The following is a 27,175-nucleotide window of genomic DNA, read 5'->3' as shown; positions in this document are numbered from 1 at the left end:
CCCACTTTTTGGGAAAGGAAAGATGTGGAAAAGGGCCAATGCGATACACCTCAGCACAGCTCGTCTCAACACAGCACAGCTCGTCTCAACACAGCACAGCTCGTCTCAACACAGCACAGCTCGTCTCAACACAGCACAGCTCGTCTCAACACAGCACAGCTCGTCTCAACACAGCACAGCTCGTCTCAACACAGCACAGCTCGTCTCAACACAGCACAGCTCGTCTCAACACAGCACAGCTCGTCTCAACACTGCACAGCTCGTCTCAACACAGCACAGCTCGTCTCACGTCTCAACACAGCACAGCTCGTCTCAACACAGCACAGCTCGTCTCAACACAGCACAGCTCGTCTCAACACAGCACAGCTCGTCTCAACACAGCACAGCTCGTCTCAACACAGCACAGCTTGTCTCACCTCAGCACAGCTCGTCTCAACAAAGCACGGCTCAGCTCATCTCAAGTTATATGTCTGGAGGTGGTATATGAATCTAACAGTAACTAATAACAGTAGCGTTAGCTCACCAAAAGCACCTCCACTACATTCTGTAGTGAGAGAGAAGACCAGTGCCTGATTGACAATACAGCGTGGAGCCGAACCATACATGTGGCTTGGATGCCGTCAGGAAGTGATTACCGGTAGACATGAACTGCTCTGCCACACGTCCATAGACCTCAGAGAGGTGGAGGGAGCCTCAGACTCTTTGATGACAGTTTACATCTGTCAGCTGTCAGCTATTTATGACACCAATGAATACTGTCATTCTCCCTGATTTATGCTGCAGCACAGGGTCCCTTTATTATAGATGCTGCAGCACTGGGTCCCTTTATTATAGATGCTGCAGCACTGGGTCCCTTTATTATAGATGCTGCAGCACAGGGTCCCTTTATTATAGATGCTGCAGCACTGGGTCCCTTTATTATTGATGCTGCAGCACTGGGTCCCTTTATTATAGATGCTGCAGCACTGGGTCCCATTATTATAGATGCTGCATCACTGGGTCCCTTTATTATAGATGCTGCAGCACTGGGTCCCTTTATTATAGATGCTGCAGCACTGGGTCCCTTTATTATAGATGCTGCAGCACTTGGTCCCTTTATTATAGATGCTGCATCACTGGGTCCCATTATTATAGATGCTGCAGCACTGGGTCCCTTTATTATAGATGCTGCAGCACTGGGTCCCTTTATTATTTACCTTATATTTTAGCCCCATTGTTAAGAATGAGAATTGTTCCACTGTTCAGATTAAATAAAGTCAATAGACCATAAAATCCCATGAAGACAAGGGGTGGGATGTACCAAAATTGATTAACTCTTAAACTGGTTTAAATCAAGGTTTATATGTTAATCTTGTTGCACCAAATTTTAAACCTAGTTTTAAATGAATCCTAGTTAAATTAAATCCTTCCTCTAATCTAAGTTTAGTTTTCACTTTAAACCTAGATACATTTTAAGCCTGTTGCTCAGTAAATTACAAGATGTATATTAATTTAGATTGGAGATTAATTCTAATCTGCCATTTGAGGTGGTTTAACTGATAAAATGGCAGCATATTTACTGTGGAGAGACCAAAACGAGTTCCTCAGAGAATAATTATTATGCAACATGCTGTAACGGGCCTGAAAACGGTAACATTGTAGTGAAGTAACGTTAGCATTAACGTTAGTTTTAACATGCATTATAAGAATTTATATTTACCAGTTTATTTATGCTTACTAAATACTGGTGGGTCAAAATTGCCGTTGTCATCACAGGGGTTATGGAGAGGGGCAAACTGCTGGAGAATCATCTTCTGGGTGATAGAGTCCGTTCCGGTCTGAAATAACCTCCGCCTCTCCTCTGCCGCATCCTTTTTGGTTTTTTTCCCAGCACGCTTTCATCTGATTTGGATCCCTCTTCTCTTTAATCCGTGTCGATCTGTTTCATTTGTCGTATAACATGGCCTAGGTGTCTTCCATCTTTTTCTTTTTTTGACAGTCGTGCTGTCTGTCTTTTTATCCTCCAGTACGTTACTAAATTCCTCCATCAGCATCCGACAAAAGTTGTTTTTCATAAGCGTGAGAAATTTGAACTTCTTTGACTTACCATGATCAGGTGGCTAGCGGACAAATAATAAATGGAAAAATAGTGTTAAGTAATGAAAATAATAAATAATATTGTATGCTAGCTAGCTTGGTTTATAAACTAGCTAGCTACAGTAGCTAATGTACTGGCAAATAACAGATTTTATTTCAAATCAGCCAACCCATGAGAACCTTTCACAATGGAGTTACAGTAGTTATAACATTACATTGTTATTATTTTATCAAGAAACAGCAACTTTGTGGCCTCATTTGTCAAGTAGGCTAGCTACTTCGTTTAAACTCATGAAATTTTATTTATTTATTTATTTATTTATTTAACCTTTATTTAACTAGGCAAGTCAGTTAAGAACAAATGTATTATTTACAATGATGGCCTATCAAAAGGCTATGATTAAAAATTCAAAATAAATAAAATATAAATATAGGACAAAACACACATCACAACAAGAGAGACAACACAACACTACATAAAGAGAGACCTAAGACAACAACATAGCAAGGCAGGAACACATGACAACACAGCATGGTAGCAACACAACATAACAACAACGTGGCAGCAAAACAACATGGTAGCAGCACCAAACATGATCAAAAAAAGTATTGGGCACAGACAACAGCACAAAGGGCAAGAAGGTAGAGACAACAATACATCACACAAAGCAGCCACAACAGTCAGTAAGAGTGTCCATGATTGAGTCTTTGAATGAAGAGATTGAGATAAAACTGTCCAGTTTGAGTGTTTGTTGCAGCTTGTTCCAGTCGCTAGCTGCAGCGCAGTGGAAAGAGATGCGACCCAGGGATATGTGTGCTTTGGGGACCTTTAACAGAATGTGACTGGCAGAACGGGGTGTTGTATGTGGAGGATGAGGGCTGCAGTAGGTATCTCAGATAGGGGGGAGTGAGGCCTAAGAGGGTTTTATAAATAAGCATCAACCAGTAGGCCTTGCGACGGGTATACAGAGATGACCAGTTTACAGAGGAGTATATAGTGCAGTGATGTGTACTATAAGGAGCATTGGTGGCAAATCTGTGGTAAAGAACATCTAGCCGCTCGAGAGCACCCTTACCCGCCGATCTATAAATTATGTCTCCGTAATCAAGAATGGTTGGGATGGTCATCTGAATCAGGGTTAGTTTGGCAGCTGGGGTGAAAGAGGAGCGATTACAATAGAGGGAACCAAGTCTAGATTGAACTTTAACCTGCAGCTTTGATATGTGCTGAGAGAATGACAGTGCACTGTCTAGCCATACTCCCAAGTACCTGTATGAGGTGACTACCTCAAGCTCTAAACCCTCAGAGGTAGTAAGGGAAGACCCCCCTGAAATGGACAAAAATGAATGGGAACATATTGGCATCATACGAAACATATTAATACGATGTACAATACCAATCAAATGGACGGCATTTCATTCAAAGCTTATGGCAAATGTCATATGGCAAATGCCAAGTGTCACACAGCAAAAATCCAATAGATGGCGAGCGCGCTCCACAGTACATTTTCATATTGCAAATGCACATCAAGTCAAGACCCAAGGTCATGACCCCCTTAAAAAAGTGCTTTCTGGACCGTTTTTTGAATTTCTTTAAAAAAAAGTCAATTATACATGTATAAGAACTGTATGAACATACATTTTTTTCATATTTTATTGTCATATTTTTAATAACTTGTCCATAAGGCATATGTTTTGTCCATTTGCAATATGATTTCATAGGAAGACAAAGTCAAAAGTCAGTGAACCATTGCCAAATGCCATAAGAAATGTCCAAATGCAATATGAAAGTATTGAAAGTGCCAAATCAGGATGTTATGTCCATTTGCCATGTACGATCATAGGAAGTCGGTTTCCACACCCAAAAGTCAGTGAACCATGTCCAAATGGCATTTTTTCTGCCCAAATGATATATAGCACTTTGTTAAACAGTGATGAACCATCACCAAAATGACATGACATCAACAAAAATAGACCATCTAGGTTGATTCATGACTTAACCTGTTGGGGCTAGGGGGCAGTATTTACACGGCCGGATAAAAAACGTACCCGATTTAAACTGGTTACTACTATTGCCCAGAAACGAGAATATGCATATAAATAGTAGATTTGGATAGAAAACACTCTAAAGTTTCTAAAACTGTTTGAATGGTGTCTGTGAGTATAACAGAACTCATATGGCAGGCCAAAACCTGACAAGATTCCATACAGGAAGTGCCCTGTCTGACAATTTCTTGTCCTTCTGTTGCATCTCTATCGAAAATACAGCAGAGATAGGCTTGGAATTGATAAGGGTAGTAACCTTAAAGATGAAAGGGTTCAAACCATCTGACCCAGATGTTTTTTTGGGGTCAAGTTTCAGGAGCTCCTTTAGCATCTCGGACTCAGTGACTGCCTGCAGGAAGAAACTTTGTAGTGGGGCAGGGGAAAGAGAGGGAGAAGCCTCTGGGATTTTCACATTAGAAGGGGTGGCTGAGTCAAATAGGAATCCTGACTTAATGAAGTGGTGATTAAAGATCTCAGCCATGTGCTTCTTGTCAGTAACAACCACATCATCAACATTAAGGGACATGGGCAGCTGTGAGGAGGAGGGTTTATTCTCCAGGTCTTTAACCGTTTTCTAGAACTTCTTGGGGTTAGACCCACAGAGAGAGAACTGCTCCTTAAAGTAACTAACTTTGGGCTTCCAGATAGCCTGAGTGCAATTATTTCTCATTTGCCTGAACGAGAGCCATTCAGCCTGAGTATATGTGTGCTGAGCCTTTAGCCAAATGCAATTCTTGAGGTGGAGTAACTCTGCAAGATCACCGTCGAACCAGGGGCTGAACCTGTTTTTAATTCTCATTTCCTTTATGAGGGCATGTTTGTTAACCTCTATGGGCTAGGTGGGACGCAAGCGTCCCACCCGTGGTGCACTCCATCAACAGCAGGTGCATTTCAAGAGCGGCAAATTTGAATCCAAATAAATGTCAAAATTCAAATTTTTCAAACATACAACTATTTTACACCCTTTGAAAGATAAACATCTCCTTAATCTAACCACGTTGTCCGATTTCAAAAAGGTTTTACAGCGAAAGCATTAATTTAGAGTATGTTAGGACAGTACATTTACAAGAGTTGTGTGTAATGTTGTGCCAATTCAAAGACAGGCGTCACCAAAACCATAAATCAGCTAAAATGATGCACTAACCTTTTACAATCTCCAACAGATGACACTCCTAGGACATTGTGTTAGACAATGCATGCATTTTTAGTTCTATCAAGTTCATATTTATATCCAAAAACAGCGTTTTACTGTGGCGTTGATGTTGAGGAAATCGTTTCCCTCCAATAACCGGCAGTCAAGTCAGCACCACAAATTAAATAATTAAAATTAGAAAACATTGGTAAAATATTATATTGTCATTTAAAGAATTATAGATTTACATCTCTTGAACGCAATCAACTTGCCAGATTTAAAAATAACCTTACTGGGAAATCACACTTTGCAATAATCTGAGCACTGCGCCCAGAAAAATACGCGTTGCGATACAGACTAGCCGCCATGTTGGGGAGATCTAAAATCGAAAATACTATGTAAATAATCCATTACCTTTGATTCTCTTCATCAGATGTCACTTCCAGGTATCACAGGTCCATAACGAATGTAGTTTTGTTCAAAAAAGCTCATCATTTATGTCCAAAAATCTCCGTCTTGTTAGCACATGATCTAAGCCCGCCGGACTTCACTTCATGAACGAGGGGAAAAAATATATTTACGTTCGTTCAAACATGTCAAACGTTGTATAGCATAAATCATTAGGGCCTTTTTTAACCAGAACTTGAATAATATTCAAGGTGGACGAATGCATTCTCTTTTATAACGTATTGGAACGAGGGTACCCAACATGAACTCGCGCGCCAGGTGTCTAATGGGCCATCATCGTTCCATGGCTCTTGTTCGGTCAGATCTCCCTCCAGAAGACTCAAAACACTTTGTAAAGGCTGGTGACATCTAGTGGAAGCAATAGGAAGTGCCAAAATATTCCTCAGCCCCTGTGTTTGTCAATGGCATAGGTTTAAAGGTAATACAACACATCAGGTATCCACTTCCTGTCAGAAAATATCTCAGGGTTTTGCCTGCCAAATGAGTTCTGTTATACTCACAAACACCATTCAAACAGTTTTAGAAACTTTAGGGTGTTTTCTATCCATATATAATAAGTATATGCATATTCTAGTTACTGGGTAGGATTAGTAACCAGATTAAATCGGGTACATTTTTTTATCCAGCCGTGCAAATACTGCCCCCTAGCCCCAACAGGTTAAAATTAACAATACCACTGAAAGTGTTAAAAAATAAGTTCCAAGCATCTTCGACAGAGGGGATCAAGCTGATTCTTATACCATTTTACAGAGGCCAGTTCATAAAGGAAGACTTGCTCATTAAAGTTTTTTAGCAAGCGTCTATGACAAATCAGGACAGGTCGTTTCACTGAGCAGCCATTACGAACACAGGCTGTAAAACAGTGATCACTGAGGTCATTACAGAAAACACCAGACTGATACCTGTCAGTATTATTTCTGAGGAGAGTAGCCTTTTTTGGGTGTTTGGAGTCATACCTTGTGGGATTGGTAATAATCTGAGAAAGATTTAGGGAGTCCTATTGCTTTAGGACTTGGTCAGGTGGTTTAAGTATGTCCCATTTTAGGTCACCTAGCCTGTTGGGGCTCGGGGGCAGTATTGAGAAATTTTGAAAAAAATATGTGCCCATTTTTAACTGCCTCCTACACCAACTCAGAAGCTAGGATATGCATATTATTAACACATTCGGATAGAAAACACTCAGAATTTTCTAAAACAGTTTGAATGGTGTCTGTAAGTATAACAAAACTCATATTGCAGGCAAAAACCTGTGAAAAATAGATTTAAAAAAATGTGAATTTTGTGACTGTACTATTTAGTGTCATTGTTTTATAGATACCATAGTGAGAAAGGATTCATTTCGCAACACCTACGGCTTCCACTAGATGTCAACGATCTTTATAAAGTTGTTTGAAGCGTCTATGATAAACAGAGAGAAAATTAGAATGCAAGGAAGTTGACATGTCATCACTTCATTTTTTTGCGCCTGCGCATAAATCTGAGAAGCGTGAGTTTGTCATTAATTGTTTATCAAGACATAGGATAGGTTGTGTGAAAATATTACTGATGTTTAACGTTAAAAATGGACCAAAAGATTAATGCTAAACAACGTTTGACATGTTTGAACGAACGTAAATAGATTATTTACTAGGTTTTTTTTAGCTTTTCGGCGTGATTTTACAACCCCCCCCACCACGTTTTGTGGGAGCATAATGAACGCTACCTACTTGGTGTTATTTGGACATAAATTATGAACTTTGTCAAAAGAAACCACATTTGTTCCGGACCTGGGATTCCTGGCAGTGCCTTCTGATGGAGATAATCAAAGGTAAGGGGATATTTACAATGTTATTATCGATATTAGATGATGCTAACTGTATAGCATAGCTTATTGTTCTTAGCATAGCACCCCGTTTATTGCAAAATGTGATTTCCCAGTAAAGTTATTTTGAGATCTGGCCATTCGGTAGCAATTACGAGATGATAATATATTATTCTTTGAATGACAATATTATAATTTACCAATGTTTTCGAATAGTAATTTTGTTATGTTCACCGGAAGCATTTCAGAGAAGAAAAAAATCTGAATTTCACGCTACTGTAAAATGCTGTTTTTGGATATAAATATGAACTTGATGGAACAAAAAATGCATGTATTGTATAACATAATGTCCTAGGAGTGTCATCTGATGGAGATTGACAAAGGTTAGTGCATAATTCTAGCTGGTTTCTGCTTTTGGTGACGCCTGACCTTGAATTGAAAATGGATGTTTGTACTTTTGTGGCTATGTACTGTCCTAACATAATCTAACTTTATGCTTTTGCCGTAAAGCCTCTTTGAAAATCGAACAATGTGGTTAGATTAAGGAGATGTTTATCTTTTAAATTGTGTAAAATAGTTGATTGTTTGAGAAATTGAAATTATTAGATTTTTGATGTTTTGAATTTCCAGCCTTGTTAGCAATCCCGACTCGGGGTTCATTGCTAACCTGTAGCCCCAACAGGCTAGCAGGACAAATTCAGACTTAGTGTAAGGGGCCAGGAGAGAGATTAGGGAATGTAGGATACAGGCCGTGGCTGATGGAGAACAAAAGCACCCAGCAACTGTCAACAAAGTTTAATGCTTAAAACCAGCAAATCAAATTGTTTGGGGACAGACTTGGTGGAGACAACCGAGCACTGAAGGTGATCCTTGGTAAAGATTGCCACTCCCCCACCTTTGGAAGATCTGTCTTACCGAAAAAGGTTCTAAACAGAAAGGTTAACATCAGTATTCAAAACACTCTTCCTTAACCACGTCTCAGTAATGACCAACACATCTGGATTGAAGCTGTGAACCCAGACTTTCAATTGATCTATTTTAGGTACTAAGCTTCTAGTTTTAACGTGCATAAAACCCAGGCTTTTACGAAAGCAGAAATCAGTGAAGCAGACATCAGAGCACAAGTCAGAATTGGGTCTAGCAACAGTAGATGGGCCTGGGTGTACATGCACATTTCCAGATATCATCAGCAGTAATACAATCAAGGCACGGCAGAGGACAGGGAGAGCTCTGCACTGCTGATTTATGACATCTGAATGTGCATCAGATGGCAACAAGATCATATTGGACAGCAATTTCATCAGGTAACATGAATATAAAGCCAGTGAGACGTGGTTAGAATATGATGGGAGGCCAAGAGTCCGTGTAACCAATAGAGAGTCAGAGTCCCGAGTGTGGGAACAAACATAGTCTGTCCCACTGTTGGGTAAAGAAAATTCATAGTCAACAAAGCATGAAGAAGTCATGAGGCAAATAGAAAAATGCACAAGAAAAGTTTTTAATATATAACGACTTGGGGCTAGCCATTGTAAGTTCAGAGTCACTCGCCCCAACAGTGCGTGTGTGCTGGAGGTGAGCGAAAGCTCGGGAGAGAGGGGGGAGGGTGGTGGGGGTACCTGTACCAGACAGGGGGAGACAGGCCAGGGCAGACGGTGAACAGATCGCCAGGTCGAATCCAAGCAGCAGTGCAGCAGGCAACGGGAGTAGGTGTCACACCCACTTGGGAGAAGCTTTTATTTCTGGAGGCAGATTTCTTGTAGAAAATGCCAGTGGATGGTCTTTGAACAGAAGACTCCTGCCACTTGTTGGGCCCAAAGGCCTCGTCACCTTTTACTTCACACCTCAGTGCTAATTGAAGTTGTATCTGGTCTGTCCTTGCACGTCTGGCAGCCTTAACTCAGCATTCAGTCCCAATAAAGTAAAATATATCATTGTAATGTACTTTATTTTTAATTTGTAACATTTTTCTTTTTTTTCTTGGCTTTCAAAACAGCATCAGACCAAACACTACTCACTCAGTTCCAGGTTGGATGGTGTCCTCAGGTCTCTGCTGTTTGTTTGCTAGAGCATATACCTCCGTATAGCATAGAAAAATGAAACCTTGGTAGCAGTAATTTCTCCGGTTAATTTTGGTCAAAATTAGGTTGTAGGTTTGGAGTTTTGATCTGGAGCAAAGGCCATGCTGTGGAGGGTAGCATCCTGCATATGTCCCTGACGAAAAATCCAAGTTTATCTAACTCCAAATCTATCCTTTTGTAAAAGAAAACATGTTGAAAAATTTGAGAGCTCACATGCAGCTGTGACTCACTCTGAGGGGGGGTGGAAACTGCTGAAATACCTCATATATTGGTGTAACACGTCACTAATCATAGTTTAAATCGTTAATCATAGATTTACTGATCTAGATTCTAAATTAAGTGGTGCAGCACATCTCTGATGAATTATAAACCTAGATGTTCAAAACCTAGATTAGCTCTAATCCTAGATGAATTTAAACCATGTTGGTGCAACCCACCCACAATGACATAGATCTGCCCCTACACCCTAACCAAATGATTTTTCTATTCAATGTCCCCTCTCTAGAATCAAACTTACACATTTGGGTTCACAATATGTTTGACAGAATGATTTTCATCGTTAGAAATCAGATCACCCTACCAAACATCCCTGCTAAAACAAACTGTATCCCGTCTGCTGCCTTTTCATTGTCACAGCCTCAATGCCAATCACCAAACGAGGGGACTAAGTGTGGGTTAATGCGGTCAAAAGTCTGCATTCTGCAATAGGGATGGGAGTAGCAGCAACCTCATGTTGTTGACAACATTGTACATAAAACAGCGCTACCATGCTGCTCTTTTTACAGTTTTACAAACTCAGCGGAGAACTTTCTCTCTCCATTCAGCTTCACTCTAATCTTGAGGTGCATTTCTTTAAAACATGCACCAATCCCCTTGATCCCTTAATAAAGATCCGCCCCTTTTTTTTGCCTAAAATGACATACCCAAATCTAACTGCCTGTAGCTCAGGCCCTGACACAAGGATATGCATATTCTTGATACCATTTCAAAGGAAACACTTTGAAGTTTGTGGAAATGTGAATGGAATGTTGGTGAATATAACACATTAGATCTGGTAAAAGATAATACAAAGAAAAAACTAACCATCTTTGCAATGCAAGAGAAAGGCCATAATGTATTATTCCAGCCCAGGTGCAATGTGGCTTTTGGCCACTAGATGGCAGCAGTGTATATGCAAAGCTTTAGACTGATCCAATGAACCATTGCATTTCTGTTTAGTGTTAGGATAAGAGTTAAGGTTGGGGACTAGGGTTAGGATAAGAGTTAAGGTTAGGACTAGGGCTAGGTTTAAGATAAGAATTAAGGTTAGGACTAGGGTTAGGGTTAGGGTTAGGATAAGAGTTAAGGTTAGGACTAGGGCTAGGATTAAGATAAGAATTAAGGTTAGGACTAGGGTTAGGGTTAGGATAAGAGTTAACGTTAGGACTAGGGTTAGGGTTAGGATAAGAGTTAAGGTTAGGACTAGGGCTAGGTTTAAGATAAGAATTAAGGTTAGGACTAGGGTTAGGGCTAGGGTTAGAATAAGAGTTAAGGTTAGGACTAGGGCTAGGGTTAGGATAAGTGTTAAGGTTAGGACTAGGGTTAGGATTAGGGTTAGGATAAGAGTTAAGGTTAGGACTAGGGTTAGGGTTGGTGTTAGTAGATCGTTATTTCAAAATAAAGTGTTACCCAGCACTGAATATCCACACAGGGATGAAAAATGCTGTAGTGCTGTTTCACTGCATAAATATGGTAGCCCACAGCTGATGGTAGTCTAGTATCAGTAACAACGAGGGGTTCGAGAGGTACGAGGGGTTCGAGGGGTTTTGGAATGGAGGAGATAGAAGGGGTCTAATGCGTTGCCATGGGTACTAGTAGGGTCTCACTCAGGCAGATGCTGTTCTTTATCAACCTTTTGTATTTATAAATGGTTGTTTTTTTAATCAATATATTTTTCACGTTTCCAATACATCAAAACTTAGCGGAAAAAACGTACTCACCATCGTTTCTGGGGTGATATACCCACAGAAGCAGAGGTTTATTTTAAATAAAATGTAATATTCACTTTCCTTCTCTCCAGTGCCTGAAATCACAAAAGTGACCAGAGTGATTAAAGGAGAGCCAACTGTCACCAAGGTAACAAGGGTCATCGACGGCGAACCCACTATCACCAAGGTTACCAGGGTCATGGAGGGCGAACCCATTATCACCAAGGTTACTCGAGTCGTTGAGGGCGAGCCAACCTTCACCAAGGTGACAAGGGTCATCGAAACGGAACCCAGTTTAACCAAGGTGGTCGTCGAGGGTGAGCCCACATTCACTACAGTGACCAGGGTGATCGAGGGAGAACCAAGCATCACAAAGGTCACCAGAGTTATTGAGAGTAAGTTCCATTATTAAACATTGGTGGTTCGTGAGCTACTGGTGAGTCATAGTTTGCCTTGGGTCTTGGCTTGGAGCTACTGGTGAGTCACAGCTTGCCTTGGGTCTTGACTTGGAGCTACTGGTGAGTCTCAGCTTGCCTTGGGTCTTGGCTTGGAGCTACTGGTGAGTCTCAGCTTGCCTTGGGTCTTGGCTTGGAGCTACTGGTGAGTCATAGTTTGCCTTGAGTCTTGGCTTGGAGCTACTGGTGAGTCACAGCTTGCCTTGGGTCTTGGCTTGGAGCTACTGGTGAGTCTCAGCTTGCCTTGGGTCTTGGCTTGGAGCTACTGGTGAGTCATAGTTTGCCTTGGGTCTTGGCTTGGAGCTACTGGTGAGTCACAGCTTGCCTTGGGTCTTGGCTTGGAGCTACTGGTTGTCTCAGCTTGCCTTGGGTCTTGGCTTGGAGCTACTGGTGAGTCACAGCTTGCCTTGGGTCTTGGCTTGGAGCTACTGGCGAGTCACAGTTTGCCTTGAGTCTTGGCTTGGAGCTACTGTTGAGTCTCAGCTTGCCTTGGGTCTTGGTCTGGTGTATCAGTATTAGATGGGTCAGAGTAATATTTGAAAATGTACTCCACATTGCAGACAATTGGATGGTAACAGGTTTAGTTTCCCTGTATTGTTAACATTGCTGTCAAAAAGAGTTCACCTCTCTCTCTCCATCTGTCTCTCTCTCACACTCTCTCTCTCAATTCAATTTCAATTCAATTAAAGGGCTTTATGGCATGGGAAACATATCTTTACATTTCCAAAGCAAATGGAATAGACAATAAACGGAAATAAACAAGGGAAACATTAGTAAACATTTCTCTCTCTCTCTCTCTCTCTCTCTCCCCCCCCACCTCATAGCTCACAGTGGTTCCTCAGATGGAGGGCTGGAGACTGACGGAGACATTAAGAGGATTCTGGAAGAAGGTCAGTAAAGATACCTTAGAGACATCAATATATCTTAACATTATATAGACGTAAATGTATGATAATAATATACTGATTTTAATGTGTGATATTAATATATTGATTTTAATGTATGATATTATTATATTGATTTTAATGTATGATATTAATATATTGATATTAATGTATGATAATAAATTATTTATATTAATATCTGATAAAAATATATTGGTATTAATATATGTATTTTAACAAAATCTATGCAAAAACGTAGTTTGGATGATGATGTAAAACACATCACTGTCTACTATTACCCGTATAGTTATTCAACATGTTTATCTCAGTTGGTGATGAATCTTACATACATGCACATAGCCTAGGCATGTTGTATGTGGGGTGTTCCTATAATCCATCACACTGAGTAGGTACTATGTTCAAATGCTATGGAGGGGTTTAACATTGGTACGTTTTCAAAAGCTCTTGGAAACTGTTGGTGAAGGTGCTTCTGTTCCCAAAGACTAATGATTCGCTTGATGTTGGGCTACGTTCAATCAATAAACAATGTTTTCTTGTTACTATAAGGAAGGTATTTGTTGAAGAATCAAACACGCAGTTCATAATCTAACCATTCCTTCCTGCTTAGCACTTGATGTTACGAGATGACATGTGTTGCATTTGACAACCAACATCCCAATAGAAGTCACAGTGTTACAGTACTACATCTGCGTGTCCAGGTTTATGTGACCAACTATCTCTAGCAGACGATAGAGCTATGTGTTCTGCCAACACTGTGGCGCAACGTAATTGTCTAACCAGCACCGACACAACTGCAGGACGTATGATGACTTTGCGATGTTTGGGTCCCATGATTAGAGGTGTCTAAGGTAAAGACGTTTCTGGAGAGTGAGGTTCATATTCTCCAGGAAGAAGAGATCAAGAAACTCATAGAGGGAGGTTAGTCTGTCGGAGATGTAAACAAGCAAACAAACAAACAAATGACTGATGGGTGGCATGACAACCGCATGTATACATCACCCGTTTCCCCGAGCAACCAAAAGGGCTACCTCTCCTACAACCCCTCTTTGTAACAAGCATCCCATAGTATGAAAACTGATCGAGGTCCTGTGTGGCAACTTTTTCTTTTTGAGGATTGTGAATATTAAGCCTTTTAGGGACAAATGGTTTTATGAAGATTAAAGTTTCGGAAATAAAAAGGCTTTTATTCTTGAACTCAAAATGCTCCAAAGTGCAGCTAATAACATTCATACCCATACAATAGAATTTTATAATATGATATATACAACACAGTTTAACTAATCAGATCCTAAACCCTGAAAAACAAAGCAGCAAACCCAATCCAAAGACAAAAGATGAATGCTATTATCTGCATTGTGTCTTGGCTGTGAAGGTACCTCCTGCATGTGTCAGTCATCTACATGATTCTGGGCTAAGTGCACTGTATTACGGCAGATTCACCCCTGCTCTTGGTAGCTAAGAGCAGAAGTGTCCATTAAAACCCTGTTATTGAGATATAGTAACAGGTAGATATATCTTTCAGATATACTTCTGAAGCAAGATGGACCTAAAATTGTATTCAATAAAATGTTATGCAAGGGTGTATCTGCCAAAAAAACATTTGCAAGTCTCAGTAAGGGAATTGTTTGCCTGTTCTACCCTGTTGTTTTTTTTAATGCAACGTTGTAATTTTGTCTGCAATATTCTTTGACTGAAATTGTCATCTATTGATGCCTAATTATTCACGAGCCCATTTCTAATGGGTAAAACAACCATTCTAGAAGAGACATTTTCAGGGCGTTAGTAATTTTACCAGTATGACACATTTATAACATCATTTAGTATGTGTCCCAAATGGCAGCAGATTCCCTATAAAGTTTGGACCAGCAATTCAACTTTTATATAACGAATAGGGTGCCATTTGAGACGCCATGTTAGTAATGGTACACAGACATCCCTCAAACAAAGCTCTATGTATTTATATTTTATTGAACCTTTATTTAACTAGGCATGGATGTTGGAGTAGTGTGTGGATTTTGGAGTAGTGTATGGAGGTTGGAGTAGTGTTTGGAGGTTGGAGTAGTGTGTGGATGTTGCAGTAGTGTATGGAGGTTTTCCAATACATGGGGTGGCAGGGTAGCCTAGTGGTAAGAACAAATTATTATTTTCAATGATGGCCTACCAGGGAACAGTGGGTTAACTGCCTTGTTCAGGGGCAGAACGACAAATTTTCACCTTTGTCAGCTCGGGGATTCAATCTTGCAACCTTTCGGTTACTAGTCCAACGCTCTAACCACTAGGCTACCCTGCCGCCCCATGTATTGGAAAACCTCCATACACTACTCCAACATCTACACACTACTCCAACCTCCACACACTACTCCAACCTCCATTCACTACTCCAACCTCCATACACTACTCCAACATCTACACACTACTCCAACCTCCATACACTACTCCAACCTCCATACACTACTCCAACCTCCATACACTACTCCAACATCTACACACTACTCCAACCTCCATATACTACTCCAACCACCATACACTACTCCAACATCCGTACACTACTCAGACCTCCATTCACTACTCCAACACTACTCCAACCTCCATTCACTACTCCAACCACCATACACTACTCCAACATCTATACACTACTCCAACCTCCATACACTACTCCATACACTACTCCAACATCTATACACTACTCCAACATCTATACACTACTCCAACCTCCATACACTACTCCAACCTCCATACACTACTCAGACCTCCATTCACTACTCCAACATCCATACACTACTCCAACTTCCATACACTACTCCAACCTCCATATACTACTCCATACACTACTCCAACATCCATACACTACTCCAACATCCATACACTACTCCATACACTACTCCAACCTCCATACACTACTCTCTGTCTGTCTGTCTGTCTGTCTGTCTGTCTGTCTGTCTGTCTGTCTGTCTGTCTGTCTGTCTGTCTGTCTGTCTGTCTGTCTGTCTGTCTGTCTGTCTGTCTGTCTGTCTGTCTGTCTGTCTGTCTGTCTGTCTGTCAGATGGGTAGTGGTGCCTGGTGTAAATTCTGTAACGGTGGGGTGTGTTTGTATGTGCGTGCGGTGATGGACTAGGAGGCATAGCCAGGTGTGTGTGTTAGCGGTGGTGAAGTAGGAGGCATAGCCAGGTGTGTGTGTTAGCGATGGTGGACTAGGAGGCATAGCCAGGTGTGTGTGTTAGCGGTGGTGAAGTAGGAGGCATAGCCAGGTGTGTGTGTTAGCGATGGTGGACTAGGAGGCATAGCCAGGTGTGTGTGTTAGCGGTGGTGAAGTAGGAGGCATAGCCAGGTGTGTGTGTTAGCGATGGTGGACTAGGAGGCATAGCCAGGTGTGTGTGTTAGCGATGGTGGACTAGGAGGCATAGACAGGTGTGTGTGTTAGCGATGGTGGACTAGGAGGCATAGCCAGGTGTGTGTGAACTGTATCTGTCTGCCTGTCAGTACATGTTGTTTAGTCATTACATGACTTCAACACCCCGTCCACCCCTCTCCACTGTTGGTCTTAAGGTTCAACCGGATACACAACGGTCACCAAGTTCATCGAGCCTCAGATCATTGAGGGTAGGGCCACCTTAAATATCTCATCTCTATCTCATTTCTATCCTCTCCTCTTATTAATGCTTAGGAGTTCCTTGCTCGGTCAGGAGACAACAACATAGCCGCTAACCCTTCAGTGTTTGCAGATATGAAGAAAGTCAGATACAGGTGTAACCAAAATGGCGGAAGGTTCCATGTTGGATTGTGAAGTGGAGTCATCACCATTTTGCTAACAAACCTGACTTCTTCAGATCTGCAAAGACTAAAGGGACAGTAGGGTAGAGGACCAGGACTAGGGGTCTGTATTCTACAGTAGGGTAGAGGACCAGGACTAGGGGTCTGTATTCTACAGTATGGTAGAGGACCAGGACTAGGGGTCTGTATTCTACAGTAGGGTAGAGGACCAGGACTAGGGGTCTGTATTCTTCAGTAGGGTAGAGGACCAGGACTAGGGGTCTGTATTCTACAGTAGGGTAGAGGACCAGGACTACGGGTCTGTATTCTACAGTAGGGTAGAGGACCAGGACTACGGGTCTGTATTCTACAGTAGGGTAGAGGACCAGGACTAGGGTCTGTATTCTACAGTAGGGTAGAGGACCAGGACTAGGGGTCTGTATTCTACAGTATGGTAGAGGACCAGGACTAGGGGTCTGTATTCTACAGTAGGGTAGAGGACCAGGACTAGGGGTCTGTATTCTACAGTAGGGTAGAGGACCAGGACTAGGGGTCTGTATTCTTCAGTAGGGTAGAGGACCAGGACTAGGGGTCTGTATTCTACAGTAGGGTAGAGGACCAGGACTAGGGGTCTGTATTCTACAGTAGGGTAGAGGACCAGGACTACGGGTCTGTATTCTACAGTAGGGTAGAGGACCAGGACTACGGGTCTGTATTCTACAGTAGGGTAGAGGACCAGGACTAGGGTCTGTATTCTACAGTAGGGTAGAGGACCAGGACTAGGGGTCTGTATTCTACAGTATGGTAGAGGACCAGGACTAGGGGTCTGTATTCTACAGTAGGGTAGAGGACCAGGACTAGGGGTCTGTATTCTACAGTAGGGTAGAGGACCAGGACTAGGGGTCTGTATTCTACAGTATGGTAGAGGACCAGGACTAGGGTCTGTATTCTACAGTAGGGTAGAGGACCAGGACTAGGGGTCTGTATTCTACAGTAGGGTAGAGGACCAGGACTAGGGGTCTGTATTCTACAGTAGGGTAGAGGACCAGGACTAGGGGTCTGTATTCTACAGTAGGGTAGAGGACCAGGACTAGGGGTCTGTATTCTACAGTAGGGTAGAGGACCAGGACTAGGGGTCTGTATTCTACAGTAGGGTAGAGGACCAGGACTAGGGGTCTGTATTCTACAGTAGGGTAGAGGACCAGGACTAGGGGTCTGTATTCTACAGTAGGGTAGAGGACCAGGACTAGGGGTCTGTATTCTACAGTAGGGTAGAGGACCAGGACTAGGGGTCTGTATTCTACAGTATGGTAGAGGACCAGGACTAGGGTCTGTATTCTACAGTAGGGTAGAGGACCAGGACTAGGGGTCTGTATTCTACAGTAGGGTAGAGGACCAGGACTAGGGGTCTGTATTCTACAGTAGGGTAGAGGACCAGGACTAGGGGTCTGTATTCTACAGTAGGGTAGAGGACCAGGACTAGGGGTCTGTATTCTACAGTAGGGTAGAGGACCAGGACTAGGGGTCTGTATTCTACAGTAGGGTAGAGGACCAGGACTAGGGGTCTGTATTCTACAGTAGGGTAGAGGACCAGGACTAGGGGTCTGTATTCTACAGTAGGGTAGAGGACCAGGACTAGGGTCTGTATTCTACAGTAGGGTAGAGGACCAGGACTAGGGGTCTGTATTCTTCAGTAGGGTAGAGGACCAGGACTAGGGGTCTGTATTCTACAGTAGGGTAGAGGACCAGGACTAGGGGTCTGTATTCTACAGTAGGGTAGAGGACCAGGACTAGGGTCTGTATTATACAGTAGGGTAGAGGACCAGGACTAGGGGTCTGTATTCTACAGTAGGGTAGAGGACCAGGACTAGGGGTCTGTATTCTACAGTAGGGTAGAGGACCAGGACTAGGGGTCTGTATTCTACAGTAGGGTAGAGGACCAGGACTAGGGTCTGTATTCTACAGTAGGGTAGAGGACCAGGACTAGGGGTCTGTATTCTACAGTAGGGTAGAGGACCAGGACTAGGGGTCTGTATTCTACAGTAGGGTAGAGGACCAGGACTAGGGGTCTGTATTCTACAGTAGGGTAGAGGACCAGGACTAGGGGTCTGTATTCTACAGTATGGTAGAGGACCAGGACTAGGGTCTGTATTCTACAGTAGGGTAGAGGACCAGGACTAGGGTCTGTATTTTACAGTAGGGTAGAGGACCAGGACTAGGGGTTTGTTTCTGTACTGGAACCTTTATCCTACAATATGAAACTGTATCTGTGGATCCACGCATCCTCCATTTTGAGTCTAACAGCTCCAGTTTCCTTCCGCAGGCCCAGATTTCGCTAAGATCACCACCATCCACGGCAACCCGGAAATGATTGACCAAGAGTCAGAGAGGATCACCAAACTAATCCAAGGTCAGAACCTAACTTGATATAAAGAAAGTTTTCTGGCCTTAAGGCAAGTTCTAATCAATCACCAGAGCATTGTTTAATCTCTGTTAACCATCTCTGTTAATCATCTATGTTAACCACCTCTGTTAACCATCTCTGTTAAGCCTAAACACACAAAGCAATAACACAATTAGCTATGCAAGATGTCTTCCCTGCAAAGCGTTGCACATTTTGGGCTTGACACTTTTGGGTATTCTGCAGCGCAAATACACAGGACAGCCATTTTACATTGCTACTGGAGTTCTTGCATTGTGTGCTTGCATAAGATATAGATTAGGATTTAGGCGACATGATTTCAGCTTGAGTAATGGAATGTTATCTCTCTCTACAGATGGAGGAAGTAGGGGACAGTTTGAGTAATGGATTGTTATCTCTCTCTACAGATGGAGGAAGTGGGGTACAGTTTGACTAATGGAGTGTTATCTCTCTCTCTCTCTCTGTCTCTCTCTCTCTCTCTCTCTCTCTCTCTCTCTCTCTCTCTCTCTCTGCTCTCTCTCTCTCTCTCTCTCTCTCTCTCTCTCTCTCTCTCTCTCTCTCTCTCTCTCTACAGATGGAGGCAGTAAGGGTGCCCCAGCCAAAAGATCTCCAGGTAAATAAATAGATAACAACACACTCTCTCTCTCACAACACACACAGAGGTGGAAAAAGTACTCAATTGTCATACTTGAGTAAAAGTAAAGATACCTTAATATAAAATGACTAAAGTAAAAGTGAAAGTAACTCAGTAAAATTCTACTTGAGTATTAGTCTAAAAGTATCAGATTTTAAGTGTACTTAAGTACAGTGGTGTAAAAAGTAATCAATTGTCATACTTGAGTAAAAGTAAATGCTTTTCCTGATATTTAGCAAACCAGACGACACTATTTATTTTTTATTACTTTTTTTGACAGCCAGGGGAACACTCCAACACTCAGACATCATTTACAGATAGCCAGGGGAACACTCCAACACTCAGACATCATTTACAGACAGCCAGGGGTACACTCCAACACTCAGACATCATTTACAGATAGCCAGGGGAACACTTCTACACTCAGACACCATTTACAGATAGCCAGGGGAACACTCCAACACTCAGACACCATTTACAGATAGCCAGGGGAACACTCCACTCCAACACTCAGACATCATTTACAGACAGCCAGGGGAACACTCCACTCCAACACTCAGACATCATTTACAGACAGCCAGGGGAACACTCCAACACTCAGACATCATTTACAGATAGCCAGGGGAACACTCCAACACTCAGACATAATTTACAGATAGCCAGGGGAACACTCCAACACTCAGACATCATTTACAGATAGCCAGGGGTACACTCCAACACTCAGACATCATTTACAGATAGCCAGGGGAACACTCCACTCCAACACTCAGACATCATTTACTGATAGCCAGGGGAACACTCCAACACTCAGACATCATTTACAGACAGCCAGGGGAACACTCCAACACTCAGACATCATTTACAGATAGCCAGGGGAACACGCCAACACTCAGACATAATTTACAGATAGCCAGGGGTACACTCCAATACTCAGACATCATTTACAGATAGCCAGGGGAACACGCCAACACTCAGACATAATTTACAGATAGCCAGGGGTACACTCCAATACTCAGAATTTTATTTAGGAATGTAGTGAAGTAAAAGTAAAAGTAGTCAAAAATATAAATAGTATAATAAAGTACAGATACCCTAAATAACTACTTAAGTAGTACTTTAAAGTATTTCTACTTAAGTACTTTACACCACTGCACACACACACACTAATCAACATATCAGTGAAATGACGACACGTTAATTAACACATCAGTGAAATGACGACACGTTAATTAACACGTTCCTCAACGACTTAGCACTGATAACATCTCTGTTATACTCACGTAATGTATATACCTCTGTTAAACATCTCTGTTAAACATCCCTGTTAAATATCTCTGTTATACTCACGTAATGTATATACATCTGTTAAACATCTCTGTTAAACATCCCTGTTAAATATCTCTGTTATACTCACGTAATGTATATACCTCTGTTAAACATCTCTGTTAAACATCCCTGTTATACTCACGTAATGTATATACCTCTGTTAAACATCTCTGTTAAACATCCCTGTTAAATATCTCTGTTATACTCACGTAATGTATATACCTCTGTTAAACATCTCTGTTAAACATCCCTGTTATACTCACGTAATGTATATACCTCTGTTAAACATCTCTGTTAAACATCCCTGTTAAATATCTCTGTTATACTCACGTAATGTATATACATCTGTTAAACATCTCTGTTAAACATCCCTGTTATACTCACGTAATGTATATACCTCTGTTAAACATCCCTGTTATACTCACGTAATGTATATACCTCTGTTAAACATCTCTGTTAAACATCTCTGTTAAACATCTCTGTTATACTCACGTAATGTATATACCTCTGTTAAACATCTCTGTTAAACATCTCTGTTAAACATCTCTGTTATACTCACGTAATGTATATACCTCTGTTAACCATCTCTGTTAAGCCTAAACACACAACGCAATAACACAATTAGCTATGTTAGATGTCTTCCCTGCAAAGCGTTGAACATTTTGGGCTTCGCACTTTTGTGTATTCTGCAGCGCAAATACACAGGACAGTTTGAGTAATGTATTGTTATCTCTCTCTCTCTACAGATGGAGGAAGTAGGGGACAGTTTGAGTAATGGAATGTTATCTCTCTCTACAGATGGAGGCAGTAGGGGACATTATGAGTAATGGAATGTTATCTCTCTCTACAGATGGAGAAGTAGGGGACAGTTTGAGTAATGGAATGTTATCTCTCTCTACAGATGGAGGCAGTAGGGGACAGTTTGAGTAATGGAATGTTATCTCTCTCTCTACAGATGGAGGCAGTAGGGGACAGTTTGACTAATGGAGTGTTATCTCTCTCTCTCTCTCTCTCTCTCTCTCTCCCCTCTCTCTCTCTCTCTCTCTCTCTCCCTCCCTCTCTCTGTCTCTCTCTCTCTCTCTCTCCCTCTCTCTCTCTCTCTCTCTCTCCCTCTCTCTCTCTCTCTCTCTCTCTCCCTCCCTCTCTCTCTCTCTCTCTCTCTCTCTCTCTCTCTCTCTCTCTCTCTCTCTCTCTCTCTCTCTCTCTACAGATGGAGGCAGTAAGGGTGCCCCAGCCAAAAGATCTCCAGGTAAATAAATCGATGACAACACACTCTCTCTCACAACACACACAGAGGTGGAAAAAGTACTCAATTGTCATACTTGAGTAAAATAAAAGATACCTTTATATAAAATGATTCGAGTAAAAGTGAAAGTAACCCAGTAAAATTCTACTTGAGTAAAAGTCTATACCTCGATCATCTTGGTTCTCTACCTCTCTGTCTCTTCATTCTCTTCTTTCTATTACTGTTTCTCTTTTCATCACGTTTGTTTTTCTGTCGCAACCTTATCCTTTCTTTCTCTCTCTTCTTCCTGTTTCTATAATTTTCTTCTTCACTCCTTTTTACTCTCGTTCTCCTCATTGTTCCCTATGTCTCTCCATCTCCTTTTCTAAAGCTGGTGTTAGGAGGAGGAAGGCAAGGCTGGTGAGACGCCACAACAACCAAAACTTACGTCCGGCCCTGACCCGTCCAAACCAGCTAAGACCAGTCCAGACCAGTCCAAGCCAGTAAAGACCAGTCCAGACCAGTCCAAACCAGCTAAGACCAGTCCAGACCAGTTCAAGCCAGTAAAGACCAGTCCAGACCAGTCCAAGCCACACCAGCCCTGCAGGAATCCCCTTCCAGATCATTATAGTGGCACAGCAAGGAACACACCAAGGTACACAACAACACTTTCTATGTTCCCTTGATGGGAAAAGAGAAAGTATGAAAATATGTCATGTCGGTTGAAAAGATGTTGATAATACGTATTTTCAACCAATTATGCTCACTGGGCAGAGGTGAATAATGAACTCAACTTACAGTAGAGTGAAACAACTGGACCAATGGTGTCAGACATGATGTGTTTTAACAATGTTAAGATAATCAATTACCCTACACGATGTGTTTTAACAATGTTAAGATAATCAATTACCCTACATGATGTGTTTTAACAATGTTAAGATAATCAATTACTCTACATGATGTGTTTTAACAATGTTAAGATAATCAATTACCCTACATGATGTGTTTTAACAATGTTAAGATAATCAATTACCCTACATGATGTGTTTTAACAATGCTAAGATAATCAATTACCCTACATGATGTGTTTTAACAATGTTAAGATAATCAATTACCCTACATGATGTGTTTTAACAATGCTAAGATAATCAGTTTTCCTACATGTAGGTAATATATGTATGCAAGGAAATTAACTTTTAAGAACTGTATGAACTTTTACTGTGGTGCAGATGAGGTAGATTTGAAATAATATTTCTACCACGGAAAGGTGATGATATTTGTTAGTTTTTTGTTCAGTTTAGTTTAAACGATGGCTTGATCTGGAAGACATTTTGTATGTTTTATAATGGTGCTGGCATTAATCTCGACCAATAGGAATGAAGCATTATGTATTATGGATGCATCTCAACCAATAGGAACTAAGCATACTATTACAAATGCATCTCAACCAATAGGAACTGAGCATACTATTACAAATGCATCTCAACCAATAGGAACTAAGCATACTAATGCTGTACATTATCTAAACTTAACAACCAACCAAAAGTTATTTTTATTTTATTTTTTCTTCTTAAAAAAGAATCCTGTTCCGATAGTTTAATTCCGTATCTGAATGGACTATTTTCTGATTTCCTGTTTTTATTGGTTTGTGTTGATATTTTAACAAGGCTTTCTGCTGTTAGAAATGTTGAAGTTCCGTTGTAACATTATGCCTATGCAATCTATGCACCTTTTTACCTCTGTGTTGTTTTGAAAATAAATGTTCAATAAAAAGTTACAGTTGAATGTGAAGATCTTCTTGGTTTTTATCATACCGGTACGTTTGGTCATATAAGATCATTTCTGGAAGTCCTGGTTAGAAGAATTTGGATTCCTTGCCTATTTCCTCACGATTCAAGAAATCTTCCAACCGGGATTTCTGGAAAAATTGGGAATTTTGGGAAATCTAAAGACAAGGCTCTACTGTCAGCTCTGTGACTCCACTTGAATCATCTGACTAAGGGACAAGAGGGGACAGGGGCTAGTCCAAGTGTTTACCATGAGTGTTATCTTCGCAAACGTCAGAGAAAGAAACTTTAAAAGGCAGGTTGTCGACAGTGCGGTGCGCTTGTTGACATTGTGCAATAGATTGAATCCTGCCTTTAGTTCTCCTTTCCCACAACTCACCGCTCATAAATGGATAGGATTCACATGCTCTTGGATCCCTGTGACATCAGTCTCTTCGGAATCAAAACTTCAGACACCGACGACATGACGTGACAAATATCAGCAGATCATCAAAGCATTATGAAAACCACAGGCAAATGCTTTGTGTCTGTCATTACTGGCAGATGCTTTGTGTCTGTGTCATTACTGGCAAATGCTTTGTGTCTGTCATCACTGGCAAATGCTTTGTGTCTGTCATTACTGGCAGATGCTTTGTGTCTGTCATTACTGGCAGATGCTTTGTGTCTGTCATTACTGGCAGATGCTTTGTGTCTGTCATCACTGGCAAATGCTTTGTGTCTGTCATTACTGGCAGATGCTTTGTGTCTGTCATTACTGGCAGATGCTTTGTGTCTGTCATCACTGGCAAATGCTTTGTGTCTGTCATTACTGGCAGATGCTTTGTGTCTGTCATCACTGGCAGATGCTTTGTGTCTGTGTCATCACTGGCAGATGCTTTGTGTCTGTGTCATTACTGGCAGATGCTTTGTGTCTGTCATCACTGGAAAATGCTTTGTGTCTGTTATCACTGGCAGAGGCTTTGTGTCTGTCATCACTGGAAAATGCTTTGTGTCTGTCATCACTGGCAGAGGCTTTGTGTCTGTCATCACTGGCAGAGGCTTTGTGTCTGTCATCACTGGCAGATGCTTTGTGTCTGTCATTACTGGCAGATGCTTTGTGTCTGTCATCACTGGCAGATGCGTTGTGTCTGTCATTACTGGCAGATGCTTTGTGTCTGTCATTACTGGCAGATGCTTTGTGTCTGTCATTACTGGCAGATGCTTTGTGTCTGTCATCACTGGCAGATGCTTTGTGTCTGTCATTACTGGCAGATGCTTTGTGTCTGTCATTACTGGCAGATGCTTTGTGTCTGTCATTACTGGCAGATGCTTTGTGTCTGTCATCACTGGCAGATGCTTTGTGTCTGTCATTACTGGCAGATGCTTTGTGTCTGTCATCACTGGCAGATGCTTTGTGTCTGTCATTACTGGCAGATGCTTTGTGTCTGTCATTACTGGCAGATGCTTTGTGTCTGTCATCACTGGCAGAGGCTTTGTGTCTGTCATCACTGGCAGATGCTTTGTGTCTGTCATCACTGGCAGATGCTTTGTGTCTGTCATCACTGGCAGAGGCTTTGTGTCTGTCATCACTGGCAGAGGCTTTGTGTCTGTCATCACTGGCAGATGCTTTGTGTCTGTCATTACTGGCAGATGCTTTGTGTCTGTCATCACTGGCAGATGCTTTGTGTCTGTCATCACTGGCAGATGCTTTGTGTCTGTCATCACTGGCAGATGCTTTGTGTCTGTCATCACTGGAAAATGCTTTGTGTCTGTCATCACTGGCAGATGCTTTGTGTCTGTCATCACTGGAAAATGCTTTGTGTCTGTCATCACTGGCAGATGCTTTGTGTCTGTCATCACTGGCAAATGCTTTGTGTCTGTCATCACTGGCAGATGCTTTCTGTCTGTCATCACTGGCAAATGCTTTGCGTCTGTCATTACTGGCAGATGCTTTGTGTCTGTCATTACTGGCAGATGCTTTGTGTCTGTCATCACTGGCAGATGCTTTGTGTCTGTCATTACTGGCAGATGCTTTGTGTCTGTCATCACTGGCAGATGCGTTGTGTCTGTCATTACTGGCAGATGCTTTGTGTCTGTCATTACTGGCAGATGCTTTGTGTCTGTCATTACTGGCAGATGCTTTGTGTCTGTCATCACTGGCAGATGCTTTGTGTCTGTCATTACTGGCAGATGCTTTGTGTCTGTCATTACTGGCAGATGCTTTGTGTCTGTCATTACTGGCAGATGCTTTGTGTCTGTCATCACTGGCAGATGCTTTGTGTCTGTCATTACTGGCAGATGCTTTGTGTCTGTCATTACTGGCAGATGCTTTGTGTCTGTCATCACTGGCAGAGGCTTTGTGTCTGTCATTACTGGCAGATGCTTTGTGTCTGTCATCACTGGCAGAGGCTTTGTGTCTGTCATCACTGGCAGATGCTTTGTGTCTGTCATCACTGGCAGATGCTTTGTGTCTGTCATCACTGGCAGAGGCTTTGTGTCTGTCATCACTGGCAGAGGCTTTGTGTCTGTCATCACTGGCAGATGCTTTGTGTCTGTCATTACTGGCAGATGCTTTGTGTCTGTCATCACTGGCAGATGCTTTGTGTCTGTCATCACTGGCAGATGCTTTGTGTCTGTCATCACTGGCAGATGCTTTGTGTCTGTCATCACTGGAAAATGCTTTGTGTCTGTCATCACTGGCAGATGCTTTGTGTCTGTCATCACTGGAAAATGCTTTGTGTCTGTCATCACTGGCAGATGCTTTGTGTCTGTCATCACTGGCAAATGCTTTGTGTCTGTCATCACTGGCAGATGCTTTCTGTCTGTCATCACTGGCAAATGCTTTGCGTCTGTCATTACTGGCAGATGCTTTGTGTCTGTCATTACTGGCAGATGCTTTGTGTCTGTCATCACTGGCAGATGCTTTGTGTCTGTCATTACTGGCAGATGCTTTGTGTCTGTCATCACTGGCAGATGCGTTGTGTCTGTCATTACTGGCAGATGCTTTGTGTCTGTCATTACTGGCAGATGCTTTGTGTCTGTCATTACTGGCAGATGCTTTGTGTCTGTCATCACTGGCAGATGCTTTGTGTCTGTCATTACTGGCAGATGCTTTGTGTCTGTC

The 27,175-nt window shown here is 41.9% G+C and overlaps 1 protein-coding gene across 4 annotated transcripts in view; it reads left to right on the top strand.

The window, feature by feature from the left end:
- The window catches only part of postna (periostin, osteoblast specific factor a), an 83,288-nt gene extending 59,218 nt beyond the window's left edge, over positions 1-24,070 (top strand). Inside the window, exons 18-25 of one of the 4 annotated variants that reach the window (XM_082958316.1) lie at positions 11,661-11,963; positions 12,848-12,913; positions 13,766-13,846; positions 16,475-16,528; positions 19,002-19,088; positions 19,675-19,713; positions 22,271-22,309; positions 22,677-24,070. In XM_082958316.1, the coding sequence (XP_082814442.1) occupies positions 11,661-11,963; positions 12,848-12,913; positions 13,766-13,846; positions 16,475-16,528; positions 19,002-19,088; positions 19,675-19,713; positions 22,271-22,309; positions 22,677-22,792 (785 nt within the window). In that variant the 3' untranslated portion in view covers positions 22,793-24,070. The remainder of the gene's footprint in view (positions 1-11,660; positions 11,964-12,847; positions 12,914-13,765; positions 13,847-16,474; positions 16,529-19,001; positions 19,089-19,674; positions 19,714-22,270; positions 22,310-22,676) is intronic. The other 3 variants (XM_082958318.1, XM_082958317.1, XM_082958319.1) reach the window with 3 other exon arrangements.
- The last annotated feature ends 3,105 nt before the right edge of the window (positions 24,071-27,175 follow it).

Source organism: Salmo salar, chromosome 11 (genome assembly GCF_965601325.2).
Source record: "Salmo salar chromosome 11, fSalSal1, whole genome shotgun sequence".
In the NCBI taxonomy this organism is placed as follows: domain Eukaryota; kingdom Metazoa; phylum Chordata; class Actinopteri; order Salmoniformes; family Salmonidae; genus Salmo; species Salmo salar.
Note: the sequence above shows the minus strand (reverse complement) of the source record. Positions and strands in the feature narration are given on the sequence as shown.